Source organism: Panthera pardus, unplaced genomic scaffold, assembly GCF_024362965.1.
Source record: "Panthera pardus isolate Hobbes unplaced genomic scaffold, ASM2436296v1 HiC_scaffold_17, whole genome shotgun sequence".
Taxonomy (NCBI): Eukaryota; Metazoa; Chordata; class Mammalia; order Carnivora; family Felidae; genus Panthera; species Panthera pardus.
The window spans coordinates 119714100-119738226 of NW_026526732.1; the positions used below are offsets into that span (position 1 = coordinate 119714100).

Genomic DNA, 24127 nt, shown 5'->3' on the forward strand with positions numbered 1-24127 from the left:
ACTCCAGCACCCTAAACATGCCCTAATGGTCTCCCTTCGATCAAAGGGAGCAGCATTTCACCTTGTGACTCCCAGCTCAAGGAATCCACTCCATCTTCAACTGTGTCAACCCGCCGGCCAAACACCACACTCCTGGCCCCATGTCAGTCCTGGGAAGCGTCGCTGAGGCTCTACCTCTAGCACCTTGTAAAGGAGCCTGGTTGGACCACATTTCCAGCTGGACACTCAAGGCTGCCTGCCCCCTCCCCCCACCCACCCAAAATACCCTCAGAGAGGGGGGATAACCCCACACCCCAGAAAGGGCACCGAGACAGAACCACAGGAATTCACTTCCCCAGCTAATTCTCGCCACCGTTCCCTTCCACGTCTACCTCTGTCTGGTCTCGTTTCACACAATTCCAGGTATCGGAGATTTCACCTAGCCCTTTCTGAAATGGACATTTCATCAGAGATACTTAGGTCATGATCTCACGGTTCGTGGGTTCGAGCCCCACATCGGGCTTTGCGCCGACAATGTGGGGGCCTGCTTGGGATCCTCTGTCTCCCTCTTTCTCTGGCCATCCCCCACTTGTGCTATCTTTGTCTCTCTTTCTTGCTCTCTGAAAGTAAACTTAAAAAAAATAAAATAAAAGCAGAGAGGCACCTGGGTGTCTTAGTCGGTTGAGCACCTGACTTCAACTCAGGTCATGATCTCATGGCTTGTGAGTTCGAGCCCCTCATTAGGCTCTATGCTGACAGCTCAGAACCTGGAGTCTGCTTCAGATTCTGTGTCTCCCCCTCTCTCTGCCCCTCCCTTGCTTGCTCTCTCACGCATGCTCGTTCTCTCTCTCTGCAAATAAACTTAAAAAAAATAAAAGCAGAAAATGTTATCCAAATGACTACTGCAAATAGTAACAGCGTGCACCCACGGAGGCTGCCAGTGCCACTGGGAAGGTTAGAACAAGTTCTTGTTCTCGAATATCATGGTCTCTCAGCTCTAGGATTATCAAGACCCCAACAAACGTGAGCTAGGAATCACAAGATGAATTACTACTCAGTGAGCAAAAAAAAAAAAAAAAAAAAAAAAAATCGATCAGCAATGAAATTTCAAATGTATTTCACAGGAGAGAAAGGCAGTGACTGAACAGGAAAAATAACACTCAGAAAGCACAGAATATCCATGCTCTGTGGATATTCGGCTTCCCCTTCCAGAAAGGAGAAGAAAAGGGCAATCCCAGGAACTAGGCACTAATTACACAATGTAAGTGTGGGTGTGGGTGTGTGTCTGAAAAGGGAACGGAGGCAAAGTGATTCCATGATAGGACTGAGCCGGACAGCAGCAATGACAGAAGAGAGACGCTACCTTCCATGTCTGAACATGGGGCCTTAGGTTTTGTGAAGTGGGGTCTCATCCACCCCCAGGGGGGACGCGGCCTAGGCTACGCCAGGGTGTGCCTAGGGAATCTTGCCACCCCAGCCAGCCCCTGGCAGAACCAGGTTTGGGAACGCGGATCACTTGCCACAGAAGAACTTTCCAGGAAGAAAGGTACAATTTATTCCTTCCTTCCTGACCTCTTCTGGAAGCAAACAACAAAGACAACCTCACACCCCTGGGTTTCCATGCTGATTAGCTCCAACATAAAACCATAAAGCCACACTGGGGGAGAAGGGAGGTGTGGCTCCCAGGGGCCTGGAGTGGCCCAGCTGGGCAGGGTCCACTTAGGGCTTCACAGACCCCAAACCTCCAGCCGGGCCTGAGGAAGAAAGTGTCACACACCACACGGGGACTCACAGGCTGTCCCAGGGCGGCCCGCCACGGGAGTCCCATTTTCCCGTGAACTGAACTCATTTTAAGCAAATGTGAAAACGCAGAATATAAACATCAGACAGCAAAACAACTCGCTGAGCAACATCTAAGTGCAGGCGAGGCCGGGGAGCAAAGAGCCCTCTGTCCCGGCGGTGGGAACATAAACTGGTGCAGCCGCTGTGGAAAACAGGAGGTTCCTCCAAACATTAAAACAAGAACTTACCATACGGTCCAGCAATCCCACCTCAGCGGTGCAGCCGAAGGAAGTGAAACCACGCTCTCAAAGACATACCTGAAATCCCATGTTCATTGCAGTGTGATTCACACTGACAGCCAAGCCTTGGAAGCAATCTAAGAGTCCACGGGTGAACGGATAAAGAAAATGCGGGAGGGGCGCCTGGATGGCTCACTATTGAGCATCCGACTCGGTTTCTGCTGGGGTCAGGGTGCCAAGGTCGCGGAGCGTGGAGCCTGCTTGGGATTCTCTCTCCCTCTGCCTTCCTCACCGGCTTTCTCTCAAATACAAAGGAAATGGGGTACATAAAATATATAGTGGAATATTCTTCAGCCATAAAAAAGGAAGAAATCCTGCCAAGAAGGACATGGATAGTCCTTGAGGGCATTATGCTAAGTGAGGTGAGTCAGAGGGAAAGAAAGAGTGAGCTTACTTGTCTGTGGGATTTAAAAAAACCGAAACTCCAAGAAACAAAGACTGGTGATTGCCTGCTAGTGGAGTGGGTGTGTGTGTGTGTGTGTGTGTGTGTGTGTGTGTGTGTGTGTATGTGATATCTAGAGGGGGAGAAGGGAGAGATGGGAGAGGGAGAAAGGGGAGGGGGGGAGGAAGGGGTAATGTGAACATGGCACGTAAGTCAATGAATAAGTTCTGGGGCTGTAATGTACAGCATGGGGACTAGTGTTAATACTGCACTGTTTACTTAAAAGGTGCAGATTGTAAATCTTAAAATCATTCACCCTCCCACCCACAACACACAGGTAACTACTTGAGGTGACGAGTGTGTTAAATGACCTTATTATGGCAATCATCTCACCCTACGTATCTACACCAAATCACCAGGTTGCATGCGTCAAACTTTCTACAATGGTATATGTCCATTACATGTCAATAAGGCTAAAGGTCTGGGGGAGACACACATCACACCCTCTCATGTAACCTACCATCCAGGAAACCTAAAGCTAGCCTACAGACCCCACTTGGTGGTAACTGAAAGCATTTTTTTTCCTTAATTTTTTTTCAATGTTTATTTATTTTTGAGAGACAAATTGTGAGCAGGGAGGGGCAGCGAGAGAGGGAGACACAGAGTCTGAAGCAGGCTCCAGGCTCTGAGCTATCAGCACAGAGCCCGACGCAGGGCTTGACCTCACAAACCATGAGATCATGACCTGAGCTGAAATCAGGACGCTTAACCGACTGGGCCACCCAGGCACCCCAAAAGCATTTTCTATTAAAACCAAACCCAGATTTAGGATTTAGAAAGTAAAAACTGCATGAATTAAGACCAACCACGAGAGTTCAAAGAAAGGTCCCAGCACAGGAAGGCTCTAGGTCCTAGACAGAAAGTTGAAAAGTCCTATTCTGTTGTTGAGTATCTTCTCATCCCTCCCCACCCCTGCCAGACACGAGGAAACAATGGCTCAAAAAAGCTATTTGGTGACCTGACTACCATTAGAGAATACACAATGACGTTCTATCAAAATACCGCAATTAACAGTCCGTGGAATTCACATAATGGAATTTTGAGTCAGTTGGATAAATGAATGGGTTCATTTCCTGTCATGGGCCATCCTCCTCCCCCCCACCCCACCCCGCCCCGCCCCAAGGAGGAGAACAGCAACTGTAGCCACGGCAACAGTAAACCAACATGTTCCCATCCACTCCAGACAGTGGCTCAAATAAACACAGATGAGAGTTGACCCTATTTGCCCTTGTAAGAATTGTATGAGAATCTTTCTCCCCCAGCATCTCCTTGAGGGAACAGGCTCCATCCCAATCTCTGTGCAACGCTCTCTGGGAGAGACCACCACCCCTTTAGAAACCCCACAGGCTAAAAACACAATAAATTCCTTTTTAAAAGATAAGCCACCGAGAAAATGACGATCAGTATATGGAACTGCCCTTCACAGCAAACATGACTAGAAGCATGAATTCTATGCACCAAGGGACAGCCACAGCGTTATTAATGTCCTCTCTCCTTCTCTTGGTCCAAAACCCTACTTGACTGGTAAAACACCAAAGCAGTTAGGCACATAAAGAAAGGTGGAGACAGCCTTTCGGAGGTGTGTGTTTTATGGGTAGATTCCCCCGCTGGGTATGAATTAAATTAAATCTGGTGCAAGGTAAAATGTGTGAAGTCAGGGGAGGAAGGAGAGGTGCACTGGTACAAACGTCCACATTCTCACCTCCACTCCACCTCTACCTGCCCTCCATTTCCCACGACACACACACCCTGGAAAGGACTATGGGAAAAACTCTTAGGCCTGGAAGAGTCCTAAAACCAGGGATGTGATGGATATTGCATTGTCTGACTGTGAGCCCGGATGCCATCCACGAATACTAAATATAAAGCAAAGAAGTAACTCGCACAGACACAGACTTCCTTTCACACTTTCTTCCCTAGAGCCCAGAAATAGTGGAAAACATCCCAGACCTGTACTGTTCCGATGGTGTGGGTGTGGCTGTGAGTGTTTCCACCCGCCCAAAGCGAGCCTCGCCTACTGGGGCCTACAGTGAGCTGGGAGCCATCTTACAGATAGGAAATTCAAACCAACTGGACGCTCCCTTGCAAAGGTAATCTAAGATTAAATCACATTGTCTGCTTTGAGGAGGCAAAGCCTTTCACTCGGGGCTGCATGCCCTTAGGTCGGGCATAGAGCACATAAGCAACTGTCTAAAGTGAAATTGCACCAGAGAAAGGAGACGGGGGTGGGGAGGAGGCGGCATGCAGCCAGTGACTGGTCTATAAATACTTTCAAATAAACCGCAAGGGAAGGAAAGACATGATTACTCTTGTGTTTCTGCACAAGGCCGATGAACAAGCAGGAAGGAAACATTTGGGGACATATAAAGAGATAGGTCTCCAAAGGCATGGTCTCCAGTAGGCACGAGAAGATCTACTAAGGCCTAAAAATTCAACATCTGGGAAGGGGGAAGGCAGAAATAGTGGATTCTGGTATGAAATTCATACCACATTTCACTCACTGGTCTGAGCAAAGGTTTGTACAAAGAACCCAAAACAGAAAACAAAATAATTACAGAGCACACACCAAAAAGGGGTAAAGGCCACGGTGGAGAATCAACTGAATTTGTTTAAAGTCTTACCTAACGGAATCACAGAAACTATCAAGTAGAAATCAGAGAATATTCCAGAGAGGTCAAGCATTTGAGCAGCAAAGCTACGTCTACCTGACAGAAATTGTAACTGGCTCCAAGAATTCTTTTTAAAGTTTATTTTGAAAGAGAGCAAGCACAATCAGGGGAGGGGTGGGGAGAGGGAGGAGGGAGGAGGGAGGAGGGAGGAGGGAGAGAGAGAATATGATTTTCAAGCAGGCTCTACACTGTTAGCACAGAGCTAGACACAGGACTTGAACTCACAAACTGAGATCATGACCTGAGTCGAAATCCAGAGCTGGACACTTAACCAACTAAGCCACCCAGGCATCCCTGGGCCCCAAGAATTCTGAACCACAGGGATATTCACTGTCTATTTACATAGCGACTATATATAGAATGGAGCTGTAGATTTACTGGCAGACAGTATTATGGTAGAGCTGCTTTAAATCATAGGGCAGTGGTTACCAAAGTGTGATCCCTCAACCCACAGTATCAGAATCACTTGGAAACTTAGTAGAAATATAAATTCTCAGGCCTCACTTCACACCTACTAAATCAGAAACTCCGGGGTGGGACCCAAGAAGCTTCATTTCAGCAAGCCCACCGGATGATTCCCGTGCATGCTGAGGCTGAGAGCCACGGACTTAGGGCCGCCTCTATAAGGTATCACGGTTGCATTTATCTATCAGACAATGGAATGGAGGTTCAGACTCGAAGCAGCTTTCAAGAGCATGGATGTGAAGCAAAACCTACCTCATTCCAAAGCTTTCTGTATCGCACCACGTTCTACGGGCATTGCGTCCCTGGTGCTGGACGTTTCCCTGGTGAGGCACCATCAGAGATCTACTTTCTATTTTAAGTTCACATGAGCAGACTCAGTCCAAAGTGATTTTCGTTCTGGATTTGCCCTCCCGCTTTTGGATTAAGTTCAACTACCCAAAGGAGCACCATACAGGGGGACGGCATTAGTCCCTTATGTACTGTAGGCCCCCCTCTGCTTAGCAAAAATATGCAGGCACAGCTCGACAGGGCCAACCGGCTTCCCTAGCCGAGCGTACCTGGAAAGGAACGGACTCCTTATTGGTTTTGTTCAGTAAGAGACGTGGGTCTGTTCCCACTGGCATACCCTTGGCGGCCACTGGTTGAAGGGCATTTCAACCAAAGCGGTCTCAACGTTTCTACATGAAGAGTTAACACTGGAGGATCTACCATCTGGAAAAGTCCATGGTGTCACAATCCAAACTGACGTCTGTGAAGTATATTCATAAGTTGCTTCTTTGAAAGGGAAAATTATGTTCATAGTTTTAAATCTTTCCGTGAATACTAAAAAAAAAATGGTCTTGAAGTGTGAATTTCAAAGTGCCTATCTGGGCAAATGTAGGAGACTGGTAAGAGAGGAGCCTTTGTGACAGAAGGCCAGAGGGGGCAGATGTCCATCTTCAAACAGAAAAGTTTGTCCTGCTCATCTGAGGCTTAAGCCATAAAAATCTGAATAACGTGGAAACTTGTTTACACCCAAGGTGGTGGTAATGGATGAACAACACAAAAGGTGGTGCCTCCCAGCCTCCCCCCTCCCGGACCTCCCAACAAGCAAGTAGGTCCCCAGCAGAAAGGGAAAGCTATACCTGTCACCCCCTCCCCTCTGGCTTCCAACAGTCCCAAACTCGCAGTCTGAAGGCATCTTTAAGCAGCCACACGGGTTTGGCTGTACGGAAAAGAGGAATGCACATTTCAAACATTAGACGACATTCTCACAGTCCCAAGTCCTCTCTTAGCCTTAGATTTCTCATCTTCAGAACAGGTGATCTCCCTTCCAGATCATCCATAAGGGCTGGATTTACCCCAGTCTCATGCAAGGCGCCTGGAGTATAGGAGGCATGAGAAAGGCGAATCGAGAGAGAAATCCTGGCGAGGGCGGCTCGAATCCCCACAAAGGGGAACAGCTACAAGCTCCAGAAAGGCCAAGTGCCATCCATGCTACAAAATGGCACTGGCCACAGCAAGGAGCAGATCACGGCCCTGCAAGGTACCAACAGTCTGCAGGCTGTCACAGCACCAAGCATATTTCTCGGGGGCAGAATAACAGGCTGAACAAATTCATAACTTATGTTGCAGGGAAAGAATGGCTGAGAAAAACAATACTTAAAAAACTGCAAGAATCCCATCCTTTACAGCCCCAGAATGACAGAATCTGAAAATCTTTCTTCAAGACTTTAAGTTAACCAATATACCAAAGGCTAATCATGAAGTAACCACAGCTCCCACCCCCCACCCATGCTGGCTGGGCTCAATCATGCTCATGTGACTTAGAAGCATCCTCGTGGGTTCTCCCTCAAAGTCTGCAAGGGGCAGAGGCGGGCTCCGATCTGGATGGAGAACGGCCAACTACCCGATCACCCCAGGTAAGTGGGCACCCACACTGGCCTTCTCTCGAGATCGTAACCAGTAACCACTATGTGGATTTATAGCCTACTACATCCAGGCCAATGCATGCTTTGTGTATTTTTTTTTTTTTTAATTATACTTTCAGAGGACAATTTACTTGATTCAGTAAAGCACCTGGCCTATTATACGGTTATGTACTCAAGAGAATAGTACTTCATACGAAAGAAGTAACCTCTCCAGCCTCCATTCGTTTCGAAATAGGTCTGAAACCACATACGGACATCAGGACAGAAACTCGTTTTAGTAAGAGCTGGCTTTGCTTTCCTTTTGAATGGTTTCATTCTTTCAGTTTATATGTGGTAGACAACAGGAATTAATATTAATGTTAATTCTACATATCTGAAGCTTTCTGCCAAGTCGTCCTACAGGCTATTGAAACTTTACACAGTCCACCCCCCTCCCCAAAATTAACTCCAAGAGCACAAAAGCGAGGTCAGGTACCTTTGGGGGAGAAAGCGAAATCTCTGAGGGTAACAGGAGAAAAAGCCAGCTATAGGCTTAACACCATTATTATCAGAGAATAATTATCATCACAGAATCATAATCAGCTTCAAGATTTGAAAATTTTAAAGAGAGCAGAAAACTGTATAGTCTACCTTAAGCTGGTACCCCAGGGCTTTGGGGCAAGAAGACATTTTTCCCTTCCCTCGGCATCGCTGATTGATGATGTTAAGTGAAAATTCAGTGACCTTATACTATAGTAGTTTGAGCCCCCTGAATGGGCTGCAAAAGTAGAAACAGGCACTTCTTTATTATTTATATCCTAAACCCATTTTTGCTCTCAGGGAGTATTTACAGAACCAAAGAGAGGTAAGAAGGATGAAGGAATTGGGGGGAGGGGGGGAGAGCAGTATGAAAGATAGGAAAATTATATAACTACCAAAAAAGGACTTTGTTTGCTCCTAAACCTTTAAAGCAAGACAAATAACTACGGGAAATACTTCAAAAGCACACAATGCGCAAACTTAACACAGGCACCTACCTACCTTCCAGTAGGATAAAGTGGATGTGAAAGATCTGGAAGATTCTAAACAGGAAAATATGCTTCTCAAATCCTCCCAGAGGATTTCCTTTCCTTATGCTTTATTTGGCTACTTACTGGTAGAACTGGTTTACATTCATTAAAAAAAAAAAAAAAAAAAGCCCTACAAATACTTACTGCATTTATCAGATACCCTGCCAGTAGTTGGGGATGCAAAGATAAAAAGGGTGTGGGGCGCCTGGGTGGCTCAGTCGGTTAAGCGTCTGACTTCGGCTCAGGTCATGATCTCGTGGTCCGTGAGTTCGAGCCCCGCGTCGGGCTCTGTGCTGACAGCTCAGAGCCTGGGGCCTGTTTCAGATTCTGTGCCTCCCTCTCTCTGACCCTCCCCTGTTCATGCTCTCTGTCTGTCTCAAAAATCAATAAACGTTAAAAAAAAAAAAAAAAAATTAAAAAAAAAAAAAGATAAAAAGGGTGGATCCCATTTGAGGAAGCTGAGGGCCAGAGCTTTTTAAAAGCTTGAAGGAAAATAAATTTTTAAAAAAGCGTGAAGGACGAGTGAGCAGGACTAGATGGGGAGATCGCCCGTTTCTTCCCCACCCAGATGACCCTGACTCTACACCCATTCCCTGCAACAGGCTTTAACCTTCATGAGACACAGATCGAGGCATTTTATGAGGATTACACTCTTTAAAAGATTCTATCTTGTGCAAATCAAAGCAACTGAATCGAAAACAAAAGAGAAAATATTCTTGCCTGATATTTACCTTGGGGGGGGGAGGGGCGCAGGGCACTACTTCTGATTAGGATTCTTTACATTTCTGACATCAGAAGCCAACCAGATGCTCCCCCTAACAAGTCATTTATGGCTGCCTCGCCTCCTTAGCCGGTCCTCTGAGAATCTCTCCAGCCACCCCCTACCCTTGGGCCCAGCTCTAGAATTGAGAGGGAGGGAGCAGAGCTGGGTGCTCAAGGCAGGAACATTCTCTTCCCATCCAAGAGGCAACAACAACGTACACTGCTTTTAATGGAGCTGCAAAGCAGCAGGGGGGAAGGGGGGAGGGGGTACTGACAAGGAATGTTCTGCATAAAAAGCCACCTCTAACAACCCAGGCACATGTGAACCACAAGTGACACAAACGGCTGTCACGTCACCCCCTTCACAGACAAGGTGCCTCCAAACCTCACAAAGCCGCATCCAGTGCCTTGCATGTGAGCCGTCTGGAACCAGTGTCTATTTCCCTCCCTCTCGATTTCATCAAGGAAAACTCCGGAACTGATAAGATGTTTCCAGGAGGGTCAGATACTGCTGCAAAGATCAGGGACAGGTTTACACTTGTCCTGTGCAGGGGGGGGAAGGGGGGATGTCAGAGGCACGTGGCACAGGCATTCATATTTAAGAGATTAAGAGGAGCCGGGATACAGGAAGAAGGCAAGAAACCGGTACCCGGTTTCCGTGGCAACCACAAGCTAGATCAGAATCTGCATGGGAGGTAAAAGGGATACCCCTGCAATCAGATCTCCGAGGTAACGGAAAAAGGAAATGGCCACAGCAGTAATGAAACTACCTCAGATGAAATTCACAAGCCATTTTCCTTAAATAAATGTGGCCAGAAGCCTGCGTGCTCACCAGGAACCTCAAGCAAATTTCGGGGGGCAGCTGCCCACTCCCCCAAGTGTCTAAAAAATTTGTCATCAGCGATGACTGCCGGCCAATTAAATCAGAGGTGTTTGGCCAATCCGTAACCCTACACAGGACACACCTGCGTTGGGGCAGGCCCCAGGCTTCCGGTTCCTTCCTTCATGTGGAAGACCCACGTGCGCCGGCCTGTAGGATAGTGGTGTGCATTTATGCAGAAGAACCGAGGATCTACAAAGACTTCTCTAGACAGAATCCCACATTTGTCAAAAACAAGGAAAGAGGAGCCCAGTTCCACCAAGGAAAAGCTTCATGCAAATTCCAAAAAAATCAGCATGAACAGTAAACTTAAAGATAAGCTGCACAAGGATGGAAAGATGGATGTTCTCCCTCCTTTGGACCCCTAGGTACTGTGAGCCCTATCTGTGTAAGCATTACCCCACCCCTAACTACCCAAGGCCAGATAGGTGGTGCTCTGACACACAGAGCGAAATTCCATGGTAACTTTAAAACTCAAGACAGGATGGAGCCAATGGGAGTTTATACTAAAAGCCTTCTGATAAAAACCAGAAAAGGACAGTGATAGTTCCCCTCCCCACCCCATCCTCCCTTTTAATTAGCCTTGGACCTCATGTTCAAGTCAACTCTTCCCCTGGTATTTAAGGAAAAATAAAAAAATAAAATACAAATCCAGATCGGGGTTTGTCTTTTATTTACTAAGGTGAAGACAGGGAGTTGGTCTGTCTCCACCTATATGATCAACAAAAGCTAATGCTGTCATCCAACAAATAGATTCAGTGCCTGGGAACACATCCTGGCTTAGACCGACTCAGGGACCAAGGTTGAAAGCATCCGAGGCTCCTATCTAGGGCTGAGATTGGTTCTTTCATTTAAGGACCATCTGGGCTATCGGGGACTGCCAGGCTGTCTAGCTGGCCCTTTCCACCCTGAGGCCTACACAGCTCCCAGCCCACAGCACTGTCTCTGCAGGACCCTTGGTCAGTGTGTCATTTCTATACCCAAGAAGGGGTGGTGAGGGGGTGTGAGAGGTGCCCTGCGCTCTTATACATGAGTCTTCTAAAATCAACTACAATAACACCGTGTCAATTCTAAGGCTTCAACAAGATAGAAACAACTAGACTGGGACCCAATACCCTTCCCCTGATCCCATAACCATCCACGTGTGCCTTTTCAAAATATCAACTAACCCTCTGGTCTCGGGCTCACCATATTGATAAAGAAAAGTTAAGTAAATAAACCCTGCCTTCTCCCAGTCCTCTCGTGAGGTCAGATACACCACTGAAGCACAAAGACCTTTTTCCAGGAGCAGCCTGCTACAGAGCCTTAAGAACCACTTCACGGGTCAAGGCCCAATCCCAGCCCAGGACAATGCAGAGGCTCAGGGCCGGGGAGGAGCTGAGAAAGCCAAGTAGCCTAGCACACAAGGCACCGGTCAGTGGAGCCCTAGGCCCGTCTCTGTCTGTCTCTTTCTCTCTGCATTATTTTGGCTGAGACACTGGCACAGGTTCCTAACATTCTGTCAGGAAGTCACAAGAGCAGCTCTAGCGTGGGGTCTTAAAACGCAGCAAGAGTCTCCTTTGCTCTCCGTGGAAGGAAAGACTCTGTGCACAGGTCACCTTACGGATGCCCCAATGTCCCTAGACAACCCTGCCCGCTCTTCAGTCCGGGTCCACGGATGTCACATCTTACCGTGGCGCTCGCCACCCAGCACTGGAAACCAGCTGCTTCGGTTTCCTCTCCCTGGACTGGAGGTCCCCTGGACCACAAGATCAGGCTTCACAAATCTTTTTTTTTTTTTTTTTTTTTTTTAAAGCTCCATCCCAGGACCTGGCAAACAACTTGAATTTTGAATTGTGCCCTTTAACTCCTCTCAGAGTTAAAACGGGATCACTGTGCCCAGACTGCAGAATTCTCAGGCTGTTCCAAACACTCTTGAAAACACAACCCTTCTGTCTCTCTCCATCAGCAGCACTCCACGATGGCTCTTCACGGATTTACTCAAGGTGACAGAAACCATTTCCTGAGTCCTGACGATGTGCCAGAAGCTCTTTATCTCTTGTGCACAGTGCATGCTGTGCCTCAGTTTTCTCATCAGTAAAATGGGATGGTAGTAAAAGACCGATCCCACGGGGTTTGCTAGGAGAATTAAATGGGACTATCACATGTGACGAATTTAGAGCAACGGCCGGCACTGAACTGCACACGTATTTATATAGGCATGCTGCGAGTGGGTAAGTGCTGTATTAAGTGATCATTGTGGCCACCCTGCAAAGGGGGTATGGCGGGGGGCGAGGGGGGATGACTGTCTCATGGAGAGCTAAGAGGACAAGCTGGGATCCAAACCTAATCTCAGATTCTAAAGTTTAATTTTTCTTTTCCCCAATTTCTAATCAAGGGCCTCACTGTAAGACTGTGCCAGGAAAACATGTTCCAACTTAAATCCTCAAGCTCTGAGGATCATTCAGACACCAGCGTCTCACCCTGGTATCACCCGCCTTAAGATCTACAGGCTGGATACAAATAGTCTACACGTGCCTGGGGGCTATGATCTAAGAGTTTTAAAAACCTCCTGTACACCAAGGCCTGGGAAGGCCGTCCCAGGGAGGGTGGCCTCCTGGGATGCGGGGGAGGAGACCCGTGCTCCGAAAGCAGTTTTCACCTCCTAGAGGCCAGGTGGCTGTGAGCCCCCCTCCCCTGGAGTCCTGGTTCTGGGGATACACCTACTAACTGGTGACTGGCAAGAAGGGAAGCCAGCAACAGGGACCCAGAAGGCTAAGCACCGAGCCCCCGCCACACGGCCTAGAAGGAGGAGAGGAGGGAGACAGTTTCACTAGGATAGCCGTTCCAGGGCCAGGAAAGCAGTAAGGAGATGCAGCCGAAGACAGGGCGGCTGGGACCACAGCACCAACGTGCCAGCCAGCATGGGTGCCCAGAGCCCTGGAACGCTACCCTCTAGGCTTATTTCCCACCCCCTCCCCGCCATTCCTCAGAATGACAGGAGTCGGCATGAGTCAAGTGACACGGTGCCCCAGCTCCCGCATCCCAGACATCCGATCCAGGGTGAAACGCAAGCACGCAGAGGCTCAGCCCTTGCATCCTGGCTAGGTAGTAACAACAAGCCTTTGCTTCAGCTAGAGATAGAGGATAGAAGGAAGGGGGACGAGAACATCCCAAAGGGAACCTACAAGTCTACCCTGCCATTTAAGCCTAACTCCTGGACCCAACCCAGGAACGTTCTTTCAAGGCAACCTCCAAACATCAGCCCGAGTTTGCTCGGTCACCCGGGAACTTCACGTGCCACCTCGTTGCAGGTTCTTCCTTCTACAGTGTCCAACTCCACCCTGACTCGGATATTCCGGATTTCCTAACAACCAACAACAGAACTCTACCCCACACCCCCAAAATCCACCTGGACCTCCTGCTGTCTTGCCAGATAGAGGGCTGGGTTGCACCTCTGGGCCTCCGTAAAGGGGGCTGCCTGGTACCTTTAGACACGATTCGCGTACGGAGTCAGAGAGGCCCAGTGTGTGAGAAGGAAGACCAGGATGGCCTCAAGATGCACTAGTAACGTGAGAGAAGGCCGTAGAAGATTATTTTGTAACCCCCGGATCATGCCACCTAAGTACCGATCTGCCAAGCAGTTAAAATTCTAAGCTAGGCAGGGGAGATGGGGAATCCCATAAACCTCCCTTAAGTAATTTCGTGCACAAAACCAGTCAGACGTTATGTTTATTACAGCGGCTCCCTTTGTTTTGCAGATGGGGCCGCAGCCAGGCTCTATTCACCATGGGCAACAGAAGGGGGGGGTGCGTTCTTTTTAATAGAGAGAACCCGTGCCATGAGTTAGGGAGGGCGGAGGGCGAGGGAGAGAATTGGTGAAAATCATCTGAGAGATCTGAACAGCAGCCCAGGGCTCTGGCTGCAGGGAAAAAACCTAACCATGAACGTGGGAGAGCTGCATGTGCTATCCTGCAGTGAACAGAACACGTGCGTGCTTCAACCACTGGGAATCTCTGGCATAATCTGAAATGATCTGATATCCCTCCGCTACTCGACCGAAGACATCTGACCTTCAGCTTCACGTCAGTCACCATTTTATCTGGGCCAACGCTTAAGATCAAGGGTAAGGTATGAAGAGCTACAGATAGAGACTCCCCTCCCAAACTTGCATTGTAAGAAATGCGGCCATGAAGCAGACACCACGAGGTGGGCCAATACTTGAACTCTTGCCCCTCAGAGCCCACCAACGCCAAACTACTGAAAAGCCAAAATCAAAGAGGATCCTCCCAGAGGAACATGGGAACAACCCACTACAGTCATAAATTAGTCACAGATCTGTTTGGAACAGCCACCTGAAAGGAAGAGTCAACTAGGTCCTGAATGTTCTCACATCCAGGATGGACCTCTCCCCAAGTGCCCCTGTGCATGAAAAGCACGACCTGTAACCTCGAATACTGGAGGACTCCAGAAAGGATGCAAAAGCAAAATGTGTTTTACTCAAGTTAAAGCTTTCCCCCTCTTTCTATTTACTGCTTGGTTTACAATGCAGAAAAAAAAGAATTTTCAATTCATGAAAGAAGGAATACAAACACTTGGCAGAGAAGAAAACATTTACTAAGATGTGAGGGGGCCACACGGAGTGTGCATTGCACAAACATGCTCAGCGAGACAGGGTGTGACCCAGCCATGGTTCAGTTCACCAAGCCAGGTGCTGCTGGCCCAAAAGGAGTGTCCTTCTGGAATCTGTCTGTCCCACAGGTACCTGAAAAAATAAGACCTACATTTGAAGGACCCAATGGAAGGGGACGTGGTGTAGTGGAAAAGTCCAGGCATTATAGATATGAAGTGTTGGATTCCAACCCTGACTTTGCTACTTCTAAGAAATGTGTCACTGGGGTGCCTGGGTGGCTCAGTCGGTTAAGCGTCCAACTTCGGCCCAGGTCATGATCTCACGGTTTATGTGTTCCAGCCCCGCATCAGGCTCTGTGCTGACAGCTCAGAGCCTGGAGCCTGTTTCGGATTCTGGGTTTCTCTGCCCTCCCCTGCTCATGTTTGGCCTCTCTCCCCACCCCTCTCTCAAAAATAAAGGAAGGAAGGAAGGAAGGAAGGAAGGAAGGAAGGAAGGAAGGAAGGAGAGAAGAGAGAAGAAAGAAAAGAATAAAAGAAAAGAATAAAAGAAAAGAAAAAGAAAAGAGAAAAGAAAAAAGAAAAAGAAAAGAAAAAGAAAAAGAAAAGAAAAAGAAAAAGGTGTTACCAGTTAAGTATTTTCAAAATTTGTTGATTCGGCTATGAAAGAGGGATAATAAAACCTTCCAGGTGTCTCGTTAGGATTAAGGTAAGATTGATTAAGCACCATATGTTCTATTCACTAAGCCGTTCTTCCTCTTTTAGAAACAGAGGTTCTAGAACTTCAAAGAGTCTCAAGTATTCCTAATAGTCACACGCTCTCTTGCAGAGCTGCGGGACTTGCTATTTATAGATCAATTGCTTCTTTATTTTGAGATTCTCCTACAGTGCGTCAGAGATTACTTATGCAATTCACTCTTTTCTTCTTTTAATGACTAACAAAATTGGAAAGGTTAGGACCATGACTAAGATAAAGTGCAAACACGGCAGTTACGTTTCCTGGTGGTACCCTTCTCCCTCTCACTCAACGTTCAAGGAACAGAACGACAGGGACAGGACTTACGTACCGCCTGAAAGACACTAAAAATCCTCACAAGACAATGGAAGTCACAAAACAAAGCACTGTGATCCTCAACAGATCAGGACTGGGGCCCTGGTCAGCAGATCAGGACCACAGCCCACGGACGGGGCAATTCAAGCAGGGGTTAGAGGAATCGAAATTGAGCAAAAAGGAGCTGGGAGTTTGCGAAGGCCAAGGTATGGAAGAGAATCTGTAAGGCAGAGTCCTGGAAGGGAGAGGGCCACACAGAAAATTCTGGAGGCTCCTCAAGTATTCACAGAGTACCAGCAGGCACTCGTCAGGAAACGACTGAATGCAAAATACCACGAGAAACAATTAGAGGTAACAGTCACCGAATCCCACACAGCACCGGGAACAGTGCCTGTACCTACTAGCCAAAACAGCAAATACCATTAGCTCCCGGGGCAGCAAGGACTCCCCTCGTGCCTGAGCAGCGGGACGAACTTAACCCTACAGAAGACACGGCTCTGGCTCTATCCAACAAAGCTGAAATGCCAAGATCCAAAAGGACCAAACGGCTTCCTACGAACTTCATCACACCTTAGGGCAATGCTCAAGAACAGGTAGAGAAATACAAACGCATCCAGAACCCAAAGGAAAAATGTGTGATGCCAGACATCCAAGAAGAAATCATCAGGCAAACAAAAGAGCAGGAAAATATGACCTCTAATGAGGCCAAACATCAGTCAATCCCAAACTGACTCCTGAATAACACAGCTGATAGAATTAGACACGTGTACTAAAACCTCTACTGTCACTGTGCTCCATGAGTTCAAGAAAGTAAAGAGTAAGCACAGGAGGGCCACTGAAGATTACTCAGAAGACCAAAATCTAACTTCTAGAGATAAAAATCTGAGGTTAAAAAGAAAAAAAAAAAATACACTTCTACAGATAATGGGTAGAAACTACCTAAAGCAATGGGGGTGCCTGGGTGGCTCAGTCGGTTAAGCATCCGACTTCAGCTCAGGTCATGATCTCGCAGTTTCTGAGTTCAAGCCCCGCGTTGGCCTGTGTGCTGACAGCTCAGAGCCTGGAGTCTGCTTCGGATTCTGTGTCTAGCTCTCTTTGCCCGTTCTCCGCTCACACTCTGTCTCTGTGTCTCTCTCAAATGTGAATAAACATTAAAAAATTAAAAGAAAAAAAAAAAAAAAAGAAACTACTAAAGTAAAACATGGCGGGGGGGGGGGGGGCGAAAACAGGGATGAAATGAACAGAGCCTCAAAGAGCAAGCACCCCAATCCAAATAGACGCGCAATTGAAAAACCTAAAGGGGAAAAGAACGCACACTAACAGATATTCGCAAAATTACTACCTCTGATGTTTCCAAAACTGACAAAATTTACAGAACAAAGAAGTTCAGTGAACTCTAAACACAAGAAACAAACTATTCCAAGGGACATGGTATGGTATGATTAAGAAGAAGAAAATCTTAAAAAGTAGACTGGGGAAAATGATACTTCTTGGAGAGGGTTTTAAAAAAAGAAAAAAAACAGTGACAGCAGACTTCTTGTTGGAAACCATGCAAAACAGGAGACAGTGGACATTAACTTTAAAATACCTCGGGCCAGGGGCGGGGACACCACCCTAAAATCCTATAATGCGTAAAATATCTTTTTAAAATGAAGATAAATTACTGGGGGGCCTGGGTGGCTCAGTCAGTTGAGCGTCCAACTTCGGCTCAGGTCATGATCTCACAGTTCGTGAGTTTCAGCCCCACTTGAGGCTCTACGTTGGGGGTGCAGATCCTGCTTGAAATTCCACCCCCCCCCCCCAGCTTGCTCGATCAAAATAAATAAAGAAATTAAAAAAAAAAATAAAATGAAGGTAAACTTTTTAGAACTGGAAATAATCCTATAATTCTTACATTAAAGCTGGAAGAGTAATCCAACATCAGCAGACTAGTAAATATTTAAAGTCCTGTCAGGCAAAAGGAAAATGACCCTGGAAAGACAGATCTACAAGAAGGAAAGAAAAGCAGACAGGCTAGACACATCTCCATTTACCCTATACATAATTCCACAATTATTTTCAGTGGTTATTAGAGATCCCACATAATATTCTATTCTGCAATTTTGTCCCTTCTTTACTTCCCGTAAGTAGAGTCTAGATCTTAGTCAAGATAGCTGTAGAATTAAAAAATGTTAATAGTATTAGTCTCTACTAGGTAAAATAGTCTTCAAGGCTATAACAACAAAACCATCTGTAATACCCTGGTCAGTGGAAGCATCTAACTCTAAACCAAAGATTAACAGGAACAGATCTAAGGCTATTTGTTGCTTGTTTTGCTTTCAGTCTTGGCAGTAACAGCAAGGCAAGTATCTTTAACATTACACTGGACTACTTGGGCCCGTGGGTGGCTCAGTCAGTTGAGTGTCCGACCTTGGCTCAGGTCATGATCTTGCAGTTTGTGAGTTCAAGCCCCGCTGCGCTGACAGCTCAGAGCCTGGAGACTGCTTTGGATTCTGTGTCTCCCTCTCTCTGCCACTCCCCTGCTGCTCGCACTCTGTCTCTCTCTCAAAAATAAACATTAAAAAAATAAAAAATTAAGAATTAAACTGGACTAATAATGCATTTTGTTAGAGGGAAGAAAACATTTAGACTTTTAAAAATTCTAATTCTTCAGGATGTTCACAGTGAATAACTCCAATGCCTAACAGTGCCAAGAAAGAACGCTATGCATTTGGACCTATCTTCCTTCCAAATCTGGAGGTAGAAAAGCATCTTGTATCACCCAAGTAACTCAGAACAGAAATAAGGAACGCGTCCGTACTGACTCTTCAGCTATGAAAGGAATACCTATTCCAAAAGCCCAGGAGAAGGCTCACCATCTTCAACAAGTATTTGTAACCAGAAACTCAATGCACCTAAGTCATGGCATCCTCCCTCTTAAGATGATTCTCCTATTCAAAACCCAATCCACTACAGTGGGACGATCTGTGAACTCGAGTCTTGTATTATCAATGGCCTAAGCTCTTTAACAAGAACCCCCCCCCCCCTTTTTGCTAGTTCACTAGACTCTCTTATTAGAGTTTTCTTTCAAAGTGAGTCAGGGATCTTAGCCATTGGTACTAGCAAAACAGAAGCCTCCCTGGCAGCAAGGTGCATGGTGGAGACGGAATCTGCTCACCAACAGCCCATCTTCGCAACCTTGAACCTCATCCCATTCAGGACTGCTTCACGCGGGCAAATAACCTGGTTACGCCAACCTCCGTGGAGGAAATCCACACTAAAAGCCATAGGGTCCCTTCCTGTGACTCAGGAACTTCAGAAGAGATACCCGCCTACACTCTTCCATCTGCCCACAGATGGTGGTGACAGTGTCACCACAGTGATTACCGCAGTTTGTAGAAATCAAAATTCCTCTAAAACGTGTTTGAGAAGTTCCCAATAAATGCGCATGCTCACGTACAATTCAGGTGCCCTTCAGCGATGATCACTAATAATACAGCATCTAATACATGGTATGTATCACATACCTAGGGGCTCTTCACAAATTCACTTTGTGCGGTGCACAAAACCACCCCGAGGTGGTTACTAATCTTAAAAAGACATTTTAGGGGCGCCTGAGTGGCTCAGTCAGTTGAGCGTCCGACTTCGGCTCCAGGTCATGATCTCGCGGTTCGGGAGTCCGAGCCCCGCGTCGAGCTCTGGGCTGACAGCTCAGAGCCTGGAGCCTGCTTCGGATTCTATGTCTCCCCTCTGTCTGCCCCTCCGCTGCTTGCACTCTGTCTCTCACATTGTCTCAAAAACAAACATTTAAAAAAAAAAAAAAAAAAGATATTTTAACAAATAAGGAAACTGCAGCCCAGCTATGCTACAAGAACCTGTCCAAAGGCACGAGACAAATAGATGCTGGGCCCGAACAACAAGCCACATAGTCTAGCTCCAGTCCTCACTGTTCCTAAAAAGGAATCCATATTCCCATCACCATCTGAGTCTTTCCACACCTGACTGACAGAATCTGTCCATTCTGGCTTCTAAAAATACTCAGATACACTTGACTGTCGTAAAACTTGCGACAAAAAGTAACAGGACAGGCACTGTCCGTGTAACAGGATGGGGAGGGAAAGGAACCAGGTAGGCATGGCCACCATCGGAATCAGAAGGTGCTGATTAAAAGCTCAAAGTTTCTATAATGTTTCCGTTCTGAACATTAACGCTACATTAATGCGTATCTTTTAATGGCATCCACCCCAGGGATCAAAAGACAAGGAAAATCAACAGGCAGGGACTCCCACCAGCTCAGAGTCCTCCAGAGATCATCAGTGGCTGGGATGTCTTGTCCATCAAAGAGGCAAAGGGCTTCTAGAGAGGGTGGCTTTTGTTTTACAAAGAGCGCACAAAGATTTCAGAGGACTACCTTCCGATGGCTGGATACCTTTCACGTTTGCCTCAAGAAAGAAAAAATAAGTCCTTCAGAGCTCTCGATTCTTTTGCTTTCTGTATGCCAAAAAGATCCCCAATGTCCAGTAAAACCAATGGCACCAAGTACACAGGGCCAAATGTAGCTCAGGGAGGGGGGAGGGGGAGATGTTCCTGTACAAAAATAACACTTTGTAAACACATGACATGTTTGCACTGAACACTTGAAAATCACATGACAGGCATCACCAGAAAATGGAATTGCTCTCATTTCCAGGTTGGAAACTCAAGGCAAGGTCTAACTGAGGCTGGCCTAGTCTACGCTTCGTATCTTAATTTTTCTTACGAAACTCAAACACAAATTCCCTCTTCCCTCCACTCCCAAGACAAAAGGCATATTAAGTGGTGATCCTAAAAACCGTGTATTTAAGGAAGAGCAATTAACTGTACAAGAATGGCTAGCAATTCTCAAAGAGAAGGCTGTGTTCAGAGCAAAGACATAAATCATGGCCCTCCAAGTTTAGGATTCCGTGTGTTGTCCCACACAGTCTAAATGCCTACAGAGAACCCAAGTGGTCCATCACAAGATTTGCTCCTCTCGACTATACACACACACACACACTATATATACACAAGGCTCAGGGAACGTTAGACACACGGTAAAAAGTAGCGTCTACTCAACAATCCACCAAATGCTCCAAGCGACATTTGGAAACAACGACCTTAGGCAGGTACTCTGAGCTTGATCAGTCATCAGCAGAGACAGCACACTACGAGACACCCTATTCGATTATTTAAAAAGGTCTAATAGGTGTAAGATAAAGGAAGGCTGAGCACTGAAGTCTGGCAGAGCACTGACAAAGCCCCAGGAATTCAGATTCCAGTTCTAACGACGTGTCTCGGAAGGCACGGTTCATGCCAAATACCAATGAAGTGGAGATCAAAACAAACGAGCTCTTTGAAAGCCAGAAAGCATTATTATTTTGTATTTGCGACGTACCCTAGAACCCTGCAAGAAATTTTAGCCCTAACTACCCTACCTACTTATTGGTAAACTACAAAGCCCCCCCACCTCCTGTCAAATCCAGACCACCCCAGACCAGCCCGAAATCTAACCTAACCTGTCAAACCATAACCTATGTTATGTCCCCGATGGATTTCACTAAGTAGAGTGTGATTATAACCAAATGAGATGCAGCTATGAATCCTTAATCCCGTAAAACAAGTTACTTGGCACACTAATTAAAGCAGATTAGCGATGGTCACGTTTTCCTGAGATTCACCCTGAACAAAATTTCTCTTTTCCACTGTCCTGGAGAACAAAAGTTAAAAGGACTGATTTGCATACAGCTGCTGCACAGCACCGTGCAAAGAGGAGGCCAGCAGCACCGGAGAAAGGCGCTGGGGTCAAGGACAAAGGGCCAGCGACCCCCTTCGACCAAGAGAACGAAACCGACTGATCTCGGGCACCACCCCCCCATGCTGGCAGGATCTTTCTGGAGGTGAGAGTGATTGACAGCCATGCGGCTAAAGGACCGGGGACTGACATTTCCAACCCCACTCATAGAATTCTGCTCCCCAAACAGGGATGAAAGATGCCAGATGCATGACCACCCACCCATGTTTGCAAGCATGGATAATATCATTACACGTCCCAATATATTTACTGAGGGGATTTATAACACACATTCTCGAATTCCCTCTCTTGTGAGGATGCATTTCTCAAACTGGGGCAGAGCAAGAGTGTCTGTGGCCCAGTATCTGAAACGTAATAGGCTTGTCGCTGAGACACTCACCCAAGGGTCTGTAAAGAGAGTAAGTAACTTGCAAGGCCCAATACACTGGCAGAGAAACTTCTTACATATGCTTGCTGAGTGTACTAATAACAAATCTGGGACCTCTTCTCAGACGCAGTGCCAAGAATTAAGAGAAAATGCAACACGGGTTTTCCGAACGAAGACACTGCATGATGGAGGCAAATACAAGAAGACTGAGCGGTCACGTCAACGTTCAGACCAAAGTCCAGTTCTGTTAAGGATTTGGAATACCTAACCCATGGCCAATCCATTCCTTTCAATTTCCACTCTGTTCAGTTCTTTGTTAGATACACGCATCTAGATCGTTTCCGAAAGGGAATTTAGAATTCTGTAGAAAGAGTAAAACAGAGGCAACCAGACAAAGGGGATTTTCCCCCCTTTCCCCAACCTCTCACATGATGAAGTTCTAAGAAAAAGTCCTTAATCGAGTCATCCAGGAAAATCACAAGTATGAGAATAGGAAGAAAGAAAGAAAGAAAGAAAAAATAAAAGAAAGAGAAAGAAAGAAAGAAAGAAAGAAAGAAAGAAAGAAAGAAAGAAAGAAAGAAAGAAAGAAAAAATGAAATATAAATTCTAAAGGGGGGGGGGGGGGGGTACACAACACAACACATGAGGAATGAAATAAGGCAGGTGACCAGCAAGGGGATTTTGAAACACCGGACTAAAAGCATTATATAATGTCACTGCTGCTGTTTGACCAGGAAACCACAAGCTTATCAAGCTCTCATAGCCAACTTCCCTATCAAACTCTCACAAGCTTATTATTCAGGAAAGTCCTTAAATTAAAAAAAAAATAAAAAATAAAAACCTGGTAAATTTAAAGTTTCATGAAGGATTCCACCACTGCTGACAGAGTTGAACACCAAGCCGTTCTGCTTTCCTGAGGAGGGAGAAAATTTTCAGAAACACCACATTTCGTTCTTCACGCGGTTAGGAACGGCTCTCCTCAGACATGGCAAAAAGAAATACCATTGAATGGACTCCACAAACGGGAGAGTCGATGAAAAGGATCAGTGAAGACAAGAATTACAAGTCGGTAAACCCTCAGGGCCAATTCTCAGGCCAAGAAGAGGTTCTGTGAGGCCCAGATCGTTTGCTGAAGTGTGTTCATTTTTCATGACGATTGGTGGACAATACTTAGAAACCAGGACATGGGCTGTGACACATCCAGAGCCCTGGCTCCTCTGTGAAAACCAGGAGGCAGGGTGAGGGGGCCCGAGTGTGTTCCCTGTGGGAAAACCTGGCGCCTGGTTTGAGGTCCCTGGTTTAAGGCGTCAGCATTTTCAGCCTTGGGTACTAACCTTTTCCTCGACGGCCCTTCTTCAAAATCTGAAGAACTAACATCGTTGCTAGTTGAGGACACCTGGGATGCATCGTCCTTCTCATTCTCTGACTGTTCTGATGCTGGTCCTAATCCCTTAGACTGGCCATGACCAAGGAGCCCTACAGGTGAGAAAAGGGGACAAACACTTAAAACACATGACATCAGGAAGCAGCGCTTTACCACAGTTACCCCTCACACAACGGCTGATGAGGACAGACCAGAATTTGGGAAGAACGGGATTAAAAGGTTCAAGTCCTGGGGCACCTGGGGGGGGGGGGGGGGCGCCTCAGTCGGTTGAGTGTCCGACTTCAGCTCAGGTCATGAGCTCATGGTTCCTGGGTTCGAGCCCCGCGTAGGGCTCTGTGCTGACAGATCAGAGCCTGGAGCCAGCTTCGGATTCTGTGTCTCCCTCTCTCTCTCTCTCTCTCTCTCTGCCCCTCCCCCCGCTCAAACGCTTATGTCTCAAAAATAAACATGTTTTTAAAAATTTTTTTTAAAAAGAAAAGGGTACAGGTCCCTTCTGAGTGGGACACTTCCTCCTACTTTAGGCCCAGGAAGTAGTTTCAACAGTAAGAAATCCAAGCAGAGTTCTGTAACACAGTATACTGCAGGGTTCTTTTCAAAATACATGAACATCTTTTGAGGCTGGGGTGGGTGGTGGAAAGAAAGGCACCTCGTGTGTTACCGAGTTGAACTAG

The 24127-nt window shown here is 46.7% G+C and overlaps 1 protein-coding gene across 7 annotated transcripts in view; it reads right to left on the bottom strand.

Moving 5' to 3' along the window:
* JARID2 (jumonji and AT-rich interaction domain containing 2) overlaps positions 1-24127 on the bottom strand; it is a 272742-nt gene that overhangs the window by 90364 nt on the left and 158251 nt on the right. For 2 of the 7 annotated variants that reach the window (XM_019420064.2, XM_019420065.2), the window contains one exon: positions 23407-23548. The exons of the other annotated variants lie outside the window; for them this stretch is intronic. In XM_019420064.2, the coding sequence (XP_019275609.1) occupies positions 23407-23548 (142 nt within the window). The remainder of the gene's footprint in view (positions 1-23406; positions 23549-24127) is intronic. 7 annotated transcript variants of the gene reach the window in all.